The sequence below is a fragment of the Melanerpes formicivorus genome, unplaced genomic scaffold (assembly GCF_026170545.1).
Source record: "Melanerpes formicivorus ecotype bairdi unplaced genomic scaffold, bMelFor1.0.p_v2 SCAF_48, whole genome shotgun sequence".
Classification (NCBI taxonomy): Eukaryota; Metazoa; Chordata; class Aves; order Piciformes; family Picidae; genus Melanerpes; species Melanerpes formicivorus.
The window spans coordinates 1,255,015-1,275,447 of NW_027142400.1; the positions used below are offsets into that span (position 1 = coordinate 1,255,015).

Here is a 20,433-nt window from a genome sequence, read left to right on the forward strand (position 1 = left end):
GCTGCCTTGTTTTGACTTCTCTTTCCATTGCTCGGTGAAGCCATAGGAGAAGTTATGCCTTTCAGCATTATTTAAAAGCACATTTCTGGGCTCCAGTGAATATGTGTTGGATTATATCTTGATGGGGGACTGTCCTAATTCTTCTCTCTGAGCTTATGGCTTGTATTGAGCATTAATTGTGGGGTTGGGTAGCAGTGGCTGCAGGAGTGACCTGTGTGAGAGGAGGTTGTGAGCTGCTCTGTGTTGCTGCACCAGGTTCCAGCTCACTTTGAACTAGAGCCACATAGGCAAGACAGTCTTGACTGAGGAAATTCACTTAGTTTATTGCAAATTAACATAAACTTTTAATTACAGATTCAGGTATTGAGGGGAAAAAAGACCAAGAGTTAAACAAACACTTAGGGGAGCACCTTCCCTCTCCAGGCCCCCTTTAGTTGCACACTTCACCTCCCCTGCACCTAGCCCATCTGCAACTGTTATCACCAGGCTTTAGGCTTGGTTGTTACCTGAGACAAAATGGAACGTAATGGAAAGCCTAACAATGGAGAAAAATGTAGTATTCAGTAAGGTGTCCCTTGCACAGGGTCAGTGGTTTCAGCCATAAGTGTCCGTCATTTGTTCTGTTTCACAAAATGGAGAGAGATGTGCCCGTTTAGGAATGTGCTGCTTCCATTTATACTTTTTTTTTTTAACAAGAGGAACTTAGAAGTGCTGTTGAACTTGCATTATTTCATCCTTGTGAAAATTGAGTTTTCATACTCAATCACTAAAACATGACAGAAAAATATCTGAAGCGTGTACCACCTGTTTTTCCTTTCATCTTGATTCATTCATTAGTTTTTGCATATTAAAAGCCCTCTAAGACATCACCTCCCCCCCTCCCCCTTTTTTTTTAAAGCTGTGAAGCTTGAAGTGATCATTAAAACTCATGAAAGCAGAGAAACTTTACTGTCAAAGCAGTTCAGTATTAAATTTTTCCTGATTTCTTTTCTTGTGGATAGGGTAGAATACTTAGGGTATGGCTATCACAGTTTCAGTCTTAACTGACTACTCAAGTAATTAATGCTAATTAGTTGCTATGCATTGCAGAACTGCATGCTTGCTAGAAGACACTTTGAAATAATTTTCTATAACAGAATGCTATCTTCTAAGCTTGGACTATGTAATAATGATATTGTCAGCAAGTCCTTTTTGTCCAGTAAGAAGAAAATGTAATTGAAGATAAAAATACATTAAGAGAAGTCTTGCTTTTTTTTTCCTCTGCCTTTACCTTCTTCTATATTGTAAATTGTGCTGTTGCCATAAGAAAGCAAATATTCACTTGTTTTCTGCTTGACCCATTTGTGGGTTTTCTTTGTTGTTTTTTTTAATAGCCTTCAAAATGCACAAATGTGCAGTCATTTTGCCGTGGGTTGGATAGATTGGATTGATGGGCCAATGTTAATGACATGAGCTTCAACAAGGCCAAATGTCAGGTCCTGCACTTGAGTCACAACAACCCCAAGCAACACTGCAGGCTTGGGGAAGTGTGACTGGAAAGCTATCTGGCAGAAAGAGACCTGGGAGTTCTAATCAACAAGCAACTGAATATGAGCAAGCAGTGTGCTCAGGTGGCCAAGAAAGCCAATGGCATTCTGGCCTGTATTAGAAATGCTGTGTCCAGCAGGAGTAGGAAGGTGATTGTCCCCTTGTACTCAGATCTGGTGATGCCACACCTTGAGTATTCTATCCAGTTTTGGGCACCTCAGTACAGGAGATGTGCAGAGATGCTGGAGTGAGTGCAGAGGAAGGCAGCAAAACTGGTGAAGGGCCTGGAGAATAAATCTGATGAGGATTGACTGATAGAGCTGGGGCTGTTTAGTTTGGAAAAGAGGAGGCTGAGGGGAGACCTCATTGCTGTCTACAACTACCTGAAAGGACATTGTGGAGAGGCTGGTGGTGGTATCTTCTCACAGGTAATTAGTGATAGAAGAAGAGGGAATGGCCTCAAGCTACAACTGGGTAGGTTTAGACTGGACATTAGGAAGAAGTTTTTCATGGAAAGAATGGTCAGGCATTGGAATGGGAGGTGGTTGAGTCACCAACGCTGGATATATTTAAAGGTTGTTTGGATGTGGTGCTTGGGGATATGGTTTAGGGTTGAACCTTGTAGAGTAGGGTTATTGGTGGGGCTTGGTGATCCTGAGGGTCTTTTCCAATCTGAATGTTTCTGTGGATTTCTGTGATTCTGTGAAATTACCCCCCAATTAATTTGGAGAAACTACCCTTTAAATCAAATTTCCAGACCAGCTCAGTTTGGGATGGAAGCAAATGAAGCTGTCTTTACAAGCACACTACAATTTAAAAATATGAAATACAATGAATATGTACAAAATATACAATATGTGTACAATATATATATGTACACAATTTATAAACAACACAGGAACCTCTCAAGGCCCCTGGACAGATTCAGGGGGCCTGTTCACTTCCTCCCTCAACTCAGTCCCTTCTCATAACCTGACACACTAGCCAAACCAAAGATACCCTGGCAAGGTCACAGAAGAGAGAGAGAAGAAAGTTGCAAGCAGAAGTGAGAGGAGAAGAGAACAGAGAAAGAACTGTTTATGCCTTGGCTCTTTTAGCAGTCCAATTAATTACATAGACCTCATAATTATTTTTCTTTTACATCCAATGGCAATTTGTTTTACTGCTTTGCAGTCAAGCATAGGCTAAAGTTCTCCCTTCAAACTGTAACGCAGTTTTGTTTGGGGTTCTAACTTCAGATATGTGGAGGTTGAATTTAATCTCACTTAAAAAAAATGAAATTCTTAGGGATTCTGTTGTCTAGTCTATTGCTACTAAGAAATTGATTAGAATAGACAAAATTCAGAATAATCTTCCAAGCTCATAGGCAGTGTTGTTTTTATCCTGCAGGTTTTTGGAAGATGAAAATAACTATTCACAAAGAGATATATCATGAAGTAAAATGGTGACTTTAAAGCAATAGACTGCCTTGAGTTTACTGAAACTGCGATAAAACTATCATAAAACACTGTCAAAGTGTTGATGTATTTGTAGTACTAATATTGGAAATAATAAAAAGTAGGATTTATGTGTATGGCTACAGAATTTGTTACCCATTTTATTAGACAGCTCAAGAGGTATTCTATTGTATCATGCAATCATAAGAGTTCATAATCTAGTTTTTACCAAAGCACAATATTCACAAGGAAATTAGTTTGGATATTTAGCCTTCTCTCACACAAGAGAACATACTGGATCTTTATATGGCTCATTTGTTACTTAACTTTTATCTTAAGACTGTGCCAAAAAGAGCAGCATGAAAAGGGTGTGCTTTTGATTACTGTAAACTATATTTGTAACTGAAATTTCAATTCACACTAGTTCTGTTTTCTGAAGTATGTTATTTGGAAACATTTGCCTTTCTCTTTAACAATGAGCAGGAATATTTATGTTCTGAAAATATATGTTGTTATGTACTTAAAATTGGATAACAGAAGTGGTCAGTTCTGTCCAGAAGAAATTGAGAAATGAGAGGACGTAGACCAGTCTCCGTGCGTGATAATATTCTTGTCTCCCTCCTTCAGTGAAGATAAAGTTCTACTTAAAATTATGAACTGAGTAAGAAATATGGTAATATTTATCTATAGACAAATGTGAAACCTGTGATGTGCTAGACTCCTCTTGATGGAAAGCAAGATCTGATAGAGACAAAAAATTGGAAGAAAAATTATTTAAAGTGAGGATATATTTGGATACATCCCTGCACAGATGTAGGGTGGCATGATGAGTGGGAAAGTATAGCATAAATTGCCATTGAGAGTAATTTAGGCAGTTCAAGAAATAATACAAGTCATAAAAATGTATTGCTAATTTGTGCCTTGTTAATAAATTGCCCTAATTCTAATCAACCATGCAATTATTTCAAGCAGACTTGTACAGCTTAGCAGATATGACTTTGGAATGCAAAACTTTCTCAGCCATGATAATTTGCTGCAGCTATTTATCAGTGCATTGTTAAAAATACTGTGATTCTTTATAAAGTTGTTATCCTCTTTTTCAAGATATGGGATGCTGTAGATACAGGCTGCTGTTTAAAAACATACTCCTGTCACTCCTGTGCTGTTCGAGCTGCCCGGTGGTCATCTTGTGGAAGAAGGATCCTCAGTGGGGGCTTTGATTCCATGCTGCATTTAACAGATGTTGAAACAGGTAAAGGTCATGTAAGAGTGCCTTATAGCCCTACCTTTGAGTACAGGTAACTTTGCATGTCATTAGCCTTAATCTTTCTTCTAAAAATACAGAGTAAAATTATAGACCAAAGTTAGAGTTCTTAAAACTTGTCCTTACTAAAAAAAAATAATTAAAAAAATTAAGGGTAGTTGAAGATACTTAAAAAAAACAAACATCTTTGAGTTCATGATCAGATGTAATTTCTGTTGTCAGATCCTGTATGGATGAATAGAATGAAATATGCCTTTTTAAAACTTTCCCCCTATGCTCTGTCATGATCGCTCCTTAAAACATTTGAAGACCCTCTTAAGGTTGACTTCAGTAACATTTCTGTAGGATCAATTTAAACTTAGGCTCATACCTCATTCTCAGTTGGCTTGGTTTTGAGCTTATGCTTAATAAGGCGATTTTTAAATTTATCTTTATTTTTTCATTTTCTCAGTAAGACCTTATTAAGGAGTATAGAGATGTAAATTCTGGTATGAAACCTTGAGACTGAATCTGTGCTGCTTTCATGTAGTTGTGAATTTGATATGGAAATTGATTTTGTGACCTTAACTAATTTCCTGGATGCTCTCTCTCCTCCTGTCTCCTTCACAAACTAAAGTGCTTTTATGGGCTGTATTTATTTTTTCCTGTATGTATGTTCCTATGGCAGCGTTCTTTGGGGCTGTATATAATAGGACATCTTTATGTGTGTATAAATGAAAGATTGAGCCTAAAATAGTACCTTGTCTACTGAAGAGACATTTTTTTCCCACTTAATTTATTTTTAAATGTTTAACTCCTGCAAAGGTGCAGTATTTTCTTTGTAAGATCACAAAATAAATCTTTATAAAAATGACAAGCAGTCCTTGTCTATTTCTTGTCTTACATAGAAGTGAGAAGTGCATTTTATGTGAACTTCTGGAGAGCAGAAGTCCTATTCTGATGAACTGCAAAAATGGCCAAGGAAACCTGTGAATGTTACTCACGTGAAAAGATCCCCCCCTCCCCCCCCCCCCTCTAAATTCTTTTTCTCAATGCTTGTTGTACCAGAAATATTGCAATTCAGCGATGGCTGGAAGGGCATTGTAATAGTTTGGGAATGCAAAACATGTGACACAGTTATGAAATATCAATGTTTCATGAATATTCATGTGTTGTAGTAGAGAAAGGACCTTCGTGTAGCTGATGTAGAAGTAGTATGTGAGGTGAGTATAGCAAGTCATTAATTTGCCAAGCCTTTTTTCCTTTTTAAAATTTTTTGTTCTCTTTGCAGCAATTTCCCCTTTTTAGTCTCGTGTGACTGAAATTTTACTAATCCAAGTGGGTTTAATTTTGACTGAAGTGCTTACAAAGCCTAAACAGAATGTCTACCACCTTAATGGGATTTATAGCAGTAGAGTACATTTTATGTGCCTGAGTCATTTGAAAGGACTACTGAGGGGAATCCTCATTTTATAAAACCATAGAACAATTTCCAAAGATATGTAGTATTAGTCACATGCTTTAATTTCTAATGACTCTTTGACTTAACTACCCAGTAATGGGATAGTACTGGTCTGGCTCAAGTTAATTGTAGTGGTTCATTTGAAAGAAAGTGTTGTGGTGTTTTGACAACAATCACAAATTGTATTTACCAAGTTTCAAAACAGATAAGCTTATAAATGAGTCTTTCCTTACTGACTTGTGAGTTATGTAGTATTTCTAACTACTTTGTATGTTATATGTGTAAAGACAAAAGGAATGCTTGTAATCCTTGAAAATACCAAGAACACAAGATTCCTTGTAGCTCCTGCGAACTGCAGTTGTAATGTTGGTGTTTGGACCTGGCTTTCAACGATCTGCACCTCATTTGGATGTCGGATATGAGTGACAGGAACTTTGGTGTGATTTCTGATACGTGCAAGACAGTTTCTAATTTCCTTCTGTGTTACAAAGTTACTCTTCTGCCCCTCTTCCCCCTCCCCCCCCCCTTTTCAGTAATTTCAGAGAAACAAGACAAGCAGTTTGCCTCTGGAATCCAAATCAATTTGATATAAAAAGCCTCATTTCCATTTGAAAAACACTAAGGCAGCTATAAGATTTTTGATTTACATTAGTTCACTGAATCATTCATTTCTTCTCACTCTTAATCAGTACTGAGATAATTTCTGCTTTGTTTAACTTCAGATAGAAGTGAGAACTGTTCCTTCACAAAGGACTTCTAGATACTTTTTTGGACTTCAGTCTTAATTACTTTCCATTGCTAGGTTGAACTAACTACCAGTGTGTTTAAATGCAATAAATGCATGCAGGTGTGATTTTATAAGTAATAATGCTGTCTTCATGGCTCTATGCTCTTTTCTTTTGTGTATGTATGTTTATGTGTATTTTTCTAGTTATGTTTGCTAAAGTTTAGTTTTTCTTGTCTTTGTTTTCAGTATAGATAGTATATGTTATATCTGTGTTATAAGTATTGCTGTATATGCCCTTCACCCCAAGAAACCCAGCAGTCTGAAGAGAATTGCTTTTAAAAGTTTAGGAAGTGTTGCAAATACAGCCTAGTACTTGTATAATATTGAGCTGCCCAGTTGGCTTTTCTTCATAATTTTGTGTTGTTTTTCTGTTAGAAACATAGTTTCTTGGCTATTAAATCAAAATTGTAGCCTAACTAATTGTTTGTTCTGAGTGTGATGACAGCAAGTTAGGAGATGCTTCAAAGGAATGAATGTGCCAGCATCGTTGTAACACAGTGCTAGAATGAATTTTCCAGGAAATTTAGTTTCTAAGCTTGGACTAAAGTTTGAGTTTCCCAGTTATGCAGAAAAATACCTGTGGGTCCTGGTGCTGAATATAAATTGGCAAAGAAGGTCAACTTCATCCTGGGCCAGATTAGCAAGTGCTTACCTAGTATGTAAGTAACCTGCTGCAGCTGGACCTTCTTGGAGTAGGGGTTAGAACTACATGACCCCTGGAGGTCCAACCTACATGATTTGTGGATGCTATAATGAAGAACAGGGAAAGAGAGAAATTCAAGTTACTGAGGTACAAGGAATTCACTTTTCCTGGTTTGGTGAAAATAGATGCTGTTGTACAAGTCATCTTTTTCTGAAATTTTGTGTGTCATCATTTATTATCTTTAATAGTAATCCACTGTCCTAACACCAGGATGTAAAGGTGAGAATTTCCTCAAATACGGTTTTCTTGAAAACTGTTGTGTGTATTCAGAGTATGGTTCTGATTGAAAACATGCATAAAATTGTAAAGGAACTCAAGTTTATTCGTGCATTATTCATGTGAATGGTTCAATAGCTAGAGTTTCTACAAGGCCGGTTCAGTACTGCATTATGGGCTTTCATAAATAGCTTGTATATCCAAGAACTGCATCTGAGCTGCCTGTAAAGATTACTGTCTTATTTTCTGTACATCTTTTTCTTTAATTTTTATAAAGCTTTTTGAAAAGTTTCACAAATGTGATAATAATGCAGCAGTTTGAACCAGGGAAACTCTGGTTTTGTTCATCTCTTCTAACACTACACTCAGTCATTTTCTACTAGTGATAGTTAAGATATTTTGTTATTTAGAGTAGCAAGTAGTGCTATATTCAGAGAGCACTGGAAAAAAATGCTTTTAAAACATTCTAGGTCAAGTACATTTGACATTTAACTTATGCTTGTCTAGATGCAATGGAGATGCTATACCGACTTTACAAGGGCAATTGTATTTTTACAAATTATATATAACTGTTTTATTTTTGGAATGTGTTTTATTCATCAGTGGATTTTTCATTAGTCACAAATGAATTGGTGCAGTAGCATAGGCAGAACATTGGCTGAGTTGATACTACTTGCATATTGTAGATACTTTTCATTTCTCTAATATTATGACAGTGTTCCAAGAAATTTTGGCATGTTTCCTGTGTTACCAAATGCTGCAGTTGTATTTTCGGTTGTGGACTGAGCTTGATTTCAAATGTAACTTCATCAGAGTTTTAATGGGAAATTTACATTCCCCCAAAATTTGAAAGTTTATCATGTTATGATGGCCACAATCCTGAAATCAGCCTGATTGTTTTGAAGGAAGGTTCAGATTATGTATAATGTGGTTACTTATACCTCTGATGCTTGGGTTTTTTTCAAAATGTGGGGTTTTTTACATGATTTTGAGAGTTTTGTGATGGACCATATTGTACTTCCAAAAGGATTGGCTGAATTTGCTTTTCTATACTGTATTTGGTATTCTAATTTGGTGCTCCTATAAGTATGACATTATTATTGTTAATGTAATTGCATTTGTTCACATAGGGCTTTTAGTGCTCATGTATGAACACTGCCTCAGGAGAGCTGTACCTTTCTTCTATTCCTCCCATTCTCTCCTAGCAGTACTATGTATATAGTATGTTGTTTTAACATGTGCAAAGGTTTTAGGTAACACCTCAGGAAGAAAGCATAGTTTAAAAATTTATTTCATTTTTTTCTTTTGGGTGCATCTTTGACAGAGGGTCAAAGGTATTTCTCTCCAAATTCAACAATTTTAAGTAATGTGTTGAAGGTAATGTAGTGGTCACTCTCCAGTCAGGAGGGAGCAGCATTTTTATACTCAGTAGTATAATTTTTGCAGTAAGAAGAGGGAAAGATGTCATTTTGGGTACATTTTCAAGGGTAAAAGATAAAACGATTTAATATTTCAAGCACCTCTGTATGCTAGAAATTTATGAATTTGTAGAGGGAAAACTTAGAAAGCTCATAGTCAGTAGAAACTTAGCTCTTTGGAAAAATAATAAAACAAGTTGTAAGCATGCCAAGATCCAATAGATAAGTAATAGCCAACATTGATTTGTAAGAACAAGTTATATCTGATCAGTCTAATGTTCTGCTCACGGTTGTGCATGAGAGAGTTTGACTGTAATGAGATTTTTTTTTTCTGCCCTTCTTTTTAATATATTGTCTTGTGTCTCTTTGTAAACACACTGTGGAAATCCATTCTGCTTAGCAAGATTACTCTTGCGTCCTTGTAAGTTTTAGGCTTCACTTTTCTTTACAGATCAGTGTAAGGAAGTTTATGCAGGTAGGGATGTGAACCTGAGGACCACTAAACACAGTTACAGAAACATCCAGTGCTCAGTAACTGTGCTGATGGTCTGTGAAAAATTCACAGTGCTAAATAGCCTTTAAAATATCTGATTTCATAGTTGAGCAGTTTCACAGTAGGCTGCAGCATAAGGGAGCAGAAACATATGTTTAAGGCCTTTTGAAAGATATTTTTTTTCATACTGTGTATGTTGCTGGTAAGCCTTTAATGAGTGAAGAATTGAATTAAAGTGCTTTAAGAATAAAAAACACACTGCAAAGAGGTAGTAGATACTCTTACTAAAATTGTGAAAATTAAAAGACTGAGAGTCCTGCTATGGAATAAAAACCTCTCATATGAAGAAATGATTTGTGGTATGGATTTTCTCTCAATAAGCCATATAGATTTTTCAGAAGATGTAATTTTCTACAGTCTAAGAGTTGGTTGAATCTTTGTTATGCTGCAATAAAGTTTTATACAAGCTTGCTGAGTTACACCTGTTGTAAGCTTGCTAAATTACACCTACTATATTCTGTTATAAAGGAGTCTTCTGTTGAGAGGATGTTTTTTTGCAGTATATTAAATAAGGCCCCAATAATTTGAATGCTTAATGTTAATAAACTGAACAATTGTAAAGAAAAGTATACATAACTGTTAATACCAGCTTCCAGAAAGGAGGAGCAGGGTCTCTAGCAAACACTGAACTCAGATTTCCCAAGGCATAGGGCTACATTCTGTCACAGCATGTTTACAGTCTGGAAATCAGCAAATTCTGTTTGTAGTAGTGTATTAAAACACACTAGATAAAACTTGTATAGGAGAGGGCTAAGAGTTATATTCTTTGTTTTAAAATGCTGAATTGTGCAAACTGTTTTGCCCCATGTCATCTTCCACAGTCATCTGTTTAGTTTGTCAGTAGGACGTTTTTCCTACATTTATCAAGGTTCTGAAAGATTTATAGCAACAGTCTTCATAACTGTGGAGAATGTGTCTCAGTGCCTCAGCCCTGCAGTCATGTTTAAAAGGAGAGGGTCTAAGGGATGCATTCAGATGATTGTTTAGGAGAGTTCATTTTACTAGATTCAGGCGTGTTTATATGACATAAACTTCAGTTCTAGCAATAAGAAAGTTTCCCTTCTGTAATGTGATTCTCCCCTTTTGAGTATGTTCACTGTTGCTGCTGCTTTGCTCTTCTGTATTCCAGTGTTTTTCTCATTTTCTGTGACATGGCAGTAGAATTCATGTATCCATGTAATAAAGCCTCTTCAAAATGCTTCCCTGAGTTTTCAAAAAGAAATGTTTGATTGAATTTCACTTTGGAGTGAGAGCATCTGATAGAGAGTTGTATTTCAAAGTTATTAATTGAAGGGCATGAACGTTTAAGGTTAATGTCTTGCAGCTGATCCTCAGACCAGTCAAAAAGTTAGCATGGATAATATCTGCATCAAACAGTCAGGTGACAGCTTAAAATAGGAAAAAGAAGGAGGTTAGAGTACAGAGGTGAATAAGATGCTCAGATTGTTTGCATGACTTTTATTTATAATTACACTGCAATGTAGAATTTATAACACTGAGATTCTATTAGTGTGATTCTATTAGCGACTGTAGCTGAGAGGTTTTAGATAAAAGCCTCTAAAAGTCAAGAAAAGGGCAAACCCAGTGTCTCCTCCTCTTTAAAAGAAAAGAGAAGATGGAATATAAAATGAAAGAATTTTAGTTTCTGGAGAAAATATCGAGCAAATGATTAAATTACTTGGAAGTATTTGCACATGAGCTTGAAAGATGGAGTAATTAGTAACAAATTATGTCAAATCTTTTTTTTTTTTTCTTTTTTTTTTTTCCTTGAGGAAAAAATAACAGATCTTGTAGTTAGTAGATAAAACAAATCTTGAATTTAGTGCACATTTTTTTGGTGGTGTCTTACTTGACTGATTTATATCTTAGGCCAGATAGCAGAATCACACACACACAGAGGAAATTATAGAAAAACCTGTTTTCAAAAGTCTGGTGGAAGGAAAAAAAAAACATATTTTAGTAGTTAATGTTTGTCATAAGGTTAGGAGATTGTTTCACTGGATGACTTATGTATGTTTGTTTGGACAGCATATTTTATGGAGGCTAGTGTCTTCTTGAAACATCCTTTATAAAGATGTTTGAAAGGATTAGTACAAGTAGGGTACAATTTTGCTTATTTCTGGCTGCAGTACCATTGAAAATTTGTTGATTATACTCCCAGAGTGTTTATTAGTAGGAACCAAATTCTTCTGGTGCAAGGTGCTATTAAACTGTCTGGTGAGCCTCCACAGAGAAATTCAGTATTTTCTCAAGTGCTGTGGAGATTCAGATGCTTTTCTAAAGCCTGCAAATGAAAGACAGAGAGGCCCTTTAGATCTTGAATTGGTAAAGAACATTTAGAGAAAGAAAAGAAACTCCTAAAAGCCCCAGTGTTCATGTAGACCAACACTTACCCCTCCTTTAACTTCCCTGCTGTCTGTTTTCCCTGCTCCTGCTAGCTTGAAGAGCAAGTGAAGTAAAATCTCCCTTCCCTTCTTTAAAACGAATCAATAAGTAATTTGATAAATCTTAGCATATTGGCTCTAAGTTGGATTCGGCATATGAGGAAAGTGGAACTGACAATAAAATCAAATAAATTTGCTCCAAATCATGAAATAAGCACAATGAACTTGTGTGAATGATTTTCAGTACTGTTCGCCTAACAGTAAGAGCATTTACATGTCACTAATGTGTTTTAGCTCAAAGTATTTTCAGTTGTTGAAGAAAGCCTGTTTAAGACAACTCTCGCTGAAAATAGAGTTGAATGGCTATTTTAAGAAGCCTTTGTCATAGTATTTTGAGGGGCCTTTTTGGTTTGTTGGGGTTTTATTGCTGTTTTCCCCCCCTTTTTTACTTCTGCAGTACCTTTACTGTGGCTTAGAGCAATAAATTTATTTAATGTACCTCTTTATATGTGATACATAGTTGAAATTGTGAAACTGAGCAGAAGTATTTATCTTGGTCCATTCTGCTCTTGCAAAAGTTATATTTCAGCAAATGTACATTAATATAATGAATTTGTTAGGATAAAATGAAGCAGACTGTAGAAGTCCTATAAATTAACTTCACTGAGTTCTGTTGCCTTCAAAAGTGTTGACAATCCAATTGAGATTGACCACAGAATCCTGTGGAGATTAGTGTTGGAAACATTGTATCCGTGGGAGCAGCTACTGCCTTCCTACGCAAATTATTATTTCCTACTTTCAAGATGAAGCTTCACTCCTACTTTCACAGAAAGATATGTAAACAACTCAAGAGTTGTAGTATAGTTTGGGACATGGTATTTCTGTATAGGCAGTATTTTGTTCTAGTTGTTTTTTATCCCCTTGAAAGAAAAACTGTAGGGAAACATTCAACCATCAGATTTTTAGATTAAGTCCTGCAGGTTGACTGGACTGGGACCTCACTGGAGCTTCTCTCCATAGTGTGGGGAACTACTTGTTGACTCCTTTCAGTAGGAAGTAGTCAGTGGTGCAGAGACCTATGAGCAGGAGCAAATTCACATAGATAGATATTAGTGAGTTGAGTCTTGTATTTTCAGTAAATCCAAGCAGCCCTGGATACTTGAAGTGTGTTAATGTAAACATATTCACCTTTGATAAATCTTTGAAACTAGGTTGAAATTAATAACATAGTCTATTTTCTGCTCAAATTTTAATCTAATTTTTCTCACTTTATTTTAGGGAAGCAAGTATTTAGTTACAAAAATGAATTTAGGATCAGCTCGTTGAAGTTCCACCCTACAGAGTCAAATATTTTCATTTGTGGAGGGTTCAGCCCAGAAGTTAAAGCTTGGGATATAAGGACCTCTAAGGTAATGGAATATTTTTTTTTTCTCTTTCTCTTTTAGAATGTTCCCTAGGATGGATGTACCATTTATTTACAATGGGTATTTTACAATTCAAGGGTTATACTTAAATAAGGTGTTGGGTTTTTTTCATCAGTTCTTATACCAGAAATTGTGATGGCAAGACCTAAGACCAACTGAAAAATTAGCATGGACTTTAGAAGAGTTAAGGGGTTAAATAAGATGTTAATGTTTGTGCTAGGTAAGTTAGTTCTGAGTCATCTCTTGAGTCTGATGCTCTCCTATTGCCAGTATCTCTGCCGGTCCCACAGCCAGATTGTCAATTAATATCTCTGGTAAACTTTGATAGTAGTTCAGGCCTGCGTAAACACAGATTCACAAAACAGTCCCTTGTGGACAGGAGCAGGTACATCCTTTGTTCCCATTTTATGTGATTTCTCAAAAAGCAGTGCACTCTGTGGCCAGGATGCTAAATGAGAGTAGCAGAATAGAATAATGCATTTTTATCCCACTGACTAATTATACATCAGTTTTTGCAATGCTGAAGCTCCAGCCTTGGAATCTGTTTTAAAGAGCTGTTGATCAGTGAGGAATAATGCACACAGGGGTTGTCTCTGTACCTGCAGGACACTCCAGTGCTTAAAGATTGTGTGTAATTCTATTTTCGTAAGCTGATGCTAATGAAGAGAGAAGGGAAACATCCCACCTTATTGTAAGGATATAATTTACTTTCCCAGAGAATAAATTAATTGAATGAGTAGGTAAAGTAGGAAAGGTTTAAAGCTTGGTAAAAAACCCAAACAAAACAGCCTATTTCTTTTGTACAGTTTCTGTACTGGGTTCTCTGGCAGGTTTTTAGAAGCTATTACCTGCTTTGTTCATTAGGAAACAATTACATTAATGTAGAACTTGACCAGTTGGAAAACTGGCCAATTAAGTAGCACATTAGGAATATTAATTTTAATAATGAACAGTGTCTAACCACCTTGGAAAGGGAAGGGCTTGAGTTTAGCCTGGTAACAGATATTGATCCTTTTTATTTGTTTGCTATATTTCTTCATTTGTTACTAATTTTGCACGTACTCAGATTGTCTGAAGTGGGAGCATGGTTTACTGTCTTACTTCAAAACACTTACAAAGGGGATTTATTTTCCCCCATCTGGCACAGCTGTAGCCCAATGATGAGTGTAGATTGTTAAACACCTGCATTTGTGTTCATTTTAAAATTTGAGAAACTCTGTTAGTGTCCTGAGTGAATGTGGGAAGGTCATAAATGAATGGAGAAAAGTCAAAAAAAGCCAACTGATTTGATTGCTTATGGCTCCTTCTTGCAGAATGGTATCAGCAGTGCAATGTTATTGCAGAATAATGTAGTTACATTTCAAATCCTCAGCCATAGAACAGCATGTTGGTCAGGTAGGAATTGTCAAGATCATCACTATCTCATGTCTGCTTCTCTGGGAGACTACTATGGATACTTGAGGTATTCCTGCTTTCAGTTTATATTAGTATATTTATTCACAAGATAAAACCAGCATGTTTTCTGTTTTCCATCTTAACAAGGTTATAGCCATATTCAAGATTGGATAAAATGTTCTGGCCAGTATTTTGAATTTTTTTCCTGTTCTAGCAAGTACTGTGTGCTCTTGACTGAAAGAGATGTTTGAGGCCTCTTGCCGCTTCCAGTTTTGATGCAAACAACCTTGATATCTTTCAAGTGCTTTTATCTTAATTCATTACAAGATTTTCCTGTTTTGCCTGTGCTTTCAAGTGTGCTGACCTGTCATTCAGCTTGGAATGGTGTGTGGGTGAACTCATTCTTTCCCCCCCCCATCATGCTGCCAATAGCCTTTTCAGGCTATGCAATATATTTTGTCAGTAGTGTGAGTGCTCTAAATCAAGACCTTGAATCTTATTACTCATTGAACATTGAAAACTCAATTTCAGTGTTTGCTGGTAATTCAATTTTAGAGGTTATTCTTTATGATGTACTCTGGTGCTTTAACAGGCTCTCTGCTTGCACATCTTAAACTTAACTATGAGGCAAAATGATAACTATATAATGGAGGGAATTTTTGATGTAAATTCAGAGCAAAGTATTAGGCATCACAGAGAAGGAGCTGCTAATAACAGAAATGTTGTCCAGTTGCACATACATGAGTGGTTGAAATGGGCAGCTTTATGCCAGTGTGCCACATTGGTGCTTCCTGCTGATGGCAAATGACAAAGAATAGCTGATAGAGGTATTTTTCCAAATTAGTACTTCTGAAATCTCACTTCAATTTTGATGAACAACCAATTTTTAACAGGAGCATAATTTTATGAACATAAATTACTACTATTTATTAATGTATTGAGTATGATACAAAAATTGGATTTCTGGGCCCAGCAAATTTATGAAGACAGGTTTGAGGCTGCCTTTCAGCTACTAAAACATTGAGAAATGTACAGTAGGCTATTAATCAGAAAGGCAGATATATTAAAAAAGAAAGAATGCTGAGAGGCATTTTTGTGCCATCCCTGTTCTCTTGAGTAGATAGGCAAAACAATTTCAAATGTAGCATTGAGTATTGAGTAAGATAAAGAACAAAAGAACAATAAGGGAGTTAAAAATATTCAGTATGAAGCTAGGCAATATATTTCAGAAGTGAATGAGTGAAACAGCTTGTTAACTGCTCAGTGAAATGTGAAGTATACAGGCATCTCAAAAAATACAGTGTCAAGCAATGAAAGCCTAAAAAAAACAACGAAAGAGAGAGCTGAATAGCATGCAGAGATTTATTACAGTGGTATTACTTTTTGTGTTAAACCCAATTTTATCTCTCTGGCAAAGAGATTATTCTGGAGATCTTATATTGCTGTATAACAGACTGATTAAATTATGAAACATTTGGAGAATGTTTATGGAGACTTTTTGAAAAGAACAGAAAACTTGGATGTGAGTTGCTGTGATTAAAAGAAAAATCTGCAGTTTGACCAAGGAGAGAGTATCACTTGAACAGTCCCCATGAGATCTTTGAACCTTAGAGCTGAACCTAGAAAAACCCTGTAAAATGCCTGCTAAGAACAATTGTGTAGTAACATCAATACCTCAAAGCAGTTATATAATTTGAAGTATTTCCTTTCTCTGAGCTGTGGAAGAATTTCCAAAGATGTCCAGCACAAACAAGTTGAATTACACAGTCACTCTCCAGTTGTGCTGGTCTACGTTAGCTCTTTAGACAGGAGACAATATATATATTTTCCTACCACTTATTTTACCTGAAATTTTAATATTCCTTGAAATATCAAAGGGAACAAAGGGTTGAGACATGTACCCTTTAGCTCAGCAATAAAGACACTTTGTGTTCAGCAAAGAAAATATTACAGGGTGGTGGTGTGGTGTTTTTTTCTTTTCTCCTCCACCCCCCCTCCCCCACCCCCCATTTTAATTTGTGTTTCTAAGCTTACTTAGTTGCAATATCAGAACAAGACTAGAAATGTAACTGCCTTGTACTGGTATTACTTTTAAAGGAGCTGAAGTTCCTTATGTTGTGAGTGATTTGCCAAAGTGAATTGAAAGCACCAATCTACACGTCAGCGAGGTTTGCATAGTGTAAAGCTATTGGCACTATCGAAGAGGCATACAGCACTCACATTTGGATGCAGGTTCTTATTAATTGAAATGTTCTACGTGTCTGCATAGTTGTTTTTGAGTTTTGCATATTTGACCTTTTATTTGTATTATACTTTGAAACATAATTTAAGCATTCAGGAGCTTATTGTCACAAATACAGAATTGCAAGGAATTGTAGGGAGCATTTTGTTGGACTTTGTTAAAAATGGAGGAAGAATACATTCTGCTGTTGGATGTGGTCTTTGTTTTTGATCTCTTGTTGATTCTATGATGTTCATGTGTTCTGTTTCGTAAACCTTTGAGGCCTGTTGCAGCTTTGGCAAGGGCTGTCTGCTGTAGTTGTCAGAGCAGTGAGATCATGCACTATGTTAGAGAGGGAAGAATAGGAAGGCTTCAAGGCTCCAATCATTAAGCAATATTTAAAGCTTTTAGGCCTCCATAAATGGGAATCCACTGCCTCTGTTGAACAACTAATAGAGGAAGGGCATCAGTCAATGAAGATCCAGTAGCATGACCTGACACAGCCACAGAACAGACTTAAAAGGAAAGATTAGTTTCAGATATAGGAATAAATGAAACTATATTTAAAAAAGTAAATTATAGGAGATAAGCAAAGTTTGATTGTGTGAAGCTTATTTGATGTCACACTAGGAATTTGCATATTGACAGAGCAATTAGAGAAGCTGGAGAATGCAGAGACTAGTCTAGATATTGTAAAATGAATAATCTAACTAAAGGGGAGATTACAAGAAATGAAACTGGGAGGAATTTAGTGAAGTTCTTCAATCATGGTCCCAAATTTTGAAAAATGAGAGTTGCAGAAAGTAGTGTGGTGGCACAGTCAGTTATAAACAGCGGACACACAAGGAGTTTCATGCAGGAAAAATAACAAAGACTTACTAGAAATGGGAAGAATACAGAGTTTCAGACTTTTGGGATTAATGAGAAATTTTTATCAGGACATAAGGAAGGTTTCAAAAAAAAAAAGCCCCAACAAATTAATAGAAAGTCAATCTGTTGGAGCAGTAGGCAAATTTAAGGAAAACTTAGATTTGAACATTTAAACAAAATTCCATTTATATTCTTTAAATTGAGGTCTTATAAGCTATAGAACAAATTAACTAGCAAAATGGCAGGAGCAGTTATTTTGAGCTTTTAAGATTAGTCTAGAAATGCACTACAAAATTTTTCTTATTGTCAGAGGCCAAAGCAGGGTTTGTGTGTTGTTTTGGTTTTGTTCCCCACCCCCATCTTGGTTTCTTACTCTGGATTGAACATTGTTTATCTGCAGATATGTAACTATCATCTATAGCTTTATGGTTAAAAATAAAAAAAATAAAGAGATGCTGTTTATGTTTTTCAGCTATTTCTCCATAGTTGATTTTATAAAGAAATAAGCTAAAGTCACTAGAGTGCAGTTAAGAAAATATTAATAAATACAGAGCATAAGTGAAGTGCATTTGTTTCCTTGGAAACGTTATATTGCAATTTCTGTTGGATGAGATGAAGTCATTTTAAGTAGTGTGTATTTAGGAGACCTAATGAATTTGTCTCTGGATAGCACATAAATATGAAAAAAAGCTGTAGAAATTGGTGGAGCTACTTGCACTTCTGGTTTCTATAGAAACAGCCAATACATTGTCATGTACCGGTGCTATTAGGAAGAACAAAGTAATTAAGCTAAGATGATTTATTTTGTGCTTTAGGAAACCAAAATTATTGTTCTCATAGTTTGTCAAATCCTTACTGAATGAATGGACAAAAAGATCAAAGATACGTGGTGAGGGTACATTTGTATTTGCATAATGGCATTTGGGATTAAATTATAACATTCAGGGGTCCTTTTTGAGTGGGAAAGCACATTTTATGTGGCCGTATCACATACATGAGCAGTCTCACTGCATTTATTTGGGAATCTCATATAGTGGTATTGCAGATGAGAATGGTAGGCCTGGCTATGCATACAGTCTCTCCTGGAGCAACTGCTTCTAGAGAGGCCTGGAATGGGCCAGGAAAAAACAGTCTCCTCCTGGAGCACAAGTGTCTGAGTAAGAAGCTGTCAGGGAATAACTGTTTCAGTTTAAGCCTATTTCTAGAGAAATGTTACAGTCTCAGCACTGACCAGTATGCCTTTAAAAAACAAGAATGTGAAACTAGAGCAAAATATCACAATTCCCAGCATAATAGTTACCTGGGCTTTTATAACTTCTACTTTTGGGAGTTTCTGCACAACAGATGGCATCTTTGTCTTTCATGGCACTCTTTGAGTTTTCACACTATGAAACAGTCTGTTCTTCACGGGTTTTTTCACATCTGCAACATCCTGTAGCTAGGAATTAGACTTAAATATGTATTGTGTGAAAACCTATCTTTTTCTGTGTGTTTTGAAGCTGCCTTCTGCTAGTTTTGAATCTAAATTCTTACAATGGAAGAAAAGCTAATCTGTATCTCAGATGTTCCTTCTCTGTTTCCTGTTTTAATTCTTACCCTATTTGAGATGGGGAGATAATTTGCAGTAAAACATCTTCTGGAATTTATTTTTTTCTTTCCCCTATTAAATTCTTGATGTTTTCCAGCACACCATTCTTCTGCCTTCTCAAGCAAGTCAAAAGTGACTTTAAAAAAAAAGTGTACATTATTAATACTTAAACTCTTACAGATCAATACTAGATTAAACTCAGTCACTTTTTCACTTTAATCTTTCTCCCTTTTAATTTAATTTTTCTGAAAACCCCTTGACAATCTTGACCTGTGTCTGCAAACAGAGCACTTACAAGGAAAAAACTTAAATCAAAAAGCAAAATAATTTTTCCATTACATAAACAGTAATATGGTAGTCTTATGCTAAAACTCCTTTAAAAAATAGAAGTGTGTAGCATGCTTGATCTTCTTGTCTATGATCTTCTTGTCTTATCTTCTCGTCATGTGTGTTGATTAAAATTGGCATTATAGTTTTTAGATGATCACAGACATAAATTGGATTTGTCATGTTGTAGCTAAAAAGCAAATAGTTGTCATCTGCATCAACACCTTACTGTCTAGATCAGCATAAATGGCTCATGCTGCAGTAGATAAAAACCCCCAAACTTCTATTTTGTGAGAAATAAGCTTGCTTTTACATTAAAAGACACTTTTTGTTATTAGTAATGCTGTAGTACTGTTTCACAGAAGAAACTTTAATCAGGCCACTGTTGCCTTAATTACCCAACCTGTCAGTAGGAAGAGGTGGTTTCATGCCAAAGTGCTCAATCTAGAAGGGCTAGGGCAAGAAGTGGGAGGAAAAATTTAACCATTTTTACAGTTTAGAAACTGTGGCACCTTCCGATTCATAGTATTTTCCTTGGCCATCCAGCTTGCTTATTGTCCTATTTATTTTGAGGCCTCATTGCCTGATGCTCAAGACAATGACTATAAAAGCACACTTCTTTTTCGTTGCTTGCACAAAACTTGAGGGGATTTTAGGAAAGTACAGTGCACATAAGTTACAGGTGACCAGCACAGACTTGGGGTGAGCAGTGGCTTCTGAATTGCTTGTGTGGAGGCTTTGAGCTTCCCTGACAAATAAAATACCAGGCATTGCATTTGCTTTATGCAGAGAAGTATTGCAGAACACCCATCTGAAATATATACCTTGATGTCAGCATCACAGCATGCTCTTCAACTCACCGGAGCCATAAGCATTTGT

General features: G+C 36.1%; 1 protein-coding gene across 2 annotated transcripts in view; it reads left to right on the forward strand.

Moving 5' to 3' along the window:
• Nucleotides 1-20,433, forward strand: part of WDR25 (WD repeat domain 25) — a 61,451-nt gene that overhangs the window by 33,394 nt on the left and 7,624 nt on the right. Inside the window, exons 3-4 of one of the 2 annotated variants that reach the window (XM_068160127.1) lie at nucleotides 4,068-4,215; nucleotides 13,008-13,138. The exons of the other annotated variant lie outside the window; for it this stretch is intronic. Of the exons in view, the coding sequence (XP_068016228.1) occupies nucleotides 4,068-4,215; nucleotides 13,008-13,138 (279 nt within the window). The remainder of the gene's footprint in view (nucleotides 1-4,067; nucleotides 4,216-13,007; nucleotides 13,139-20,433) is intronic. 2 annotated transcript variants of the gene reach the window in all.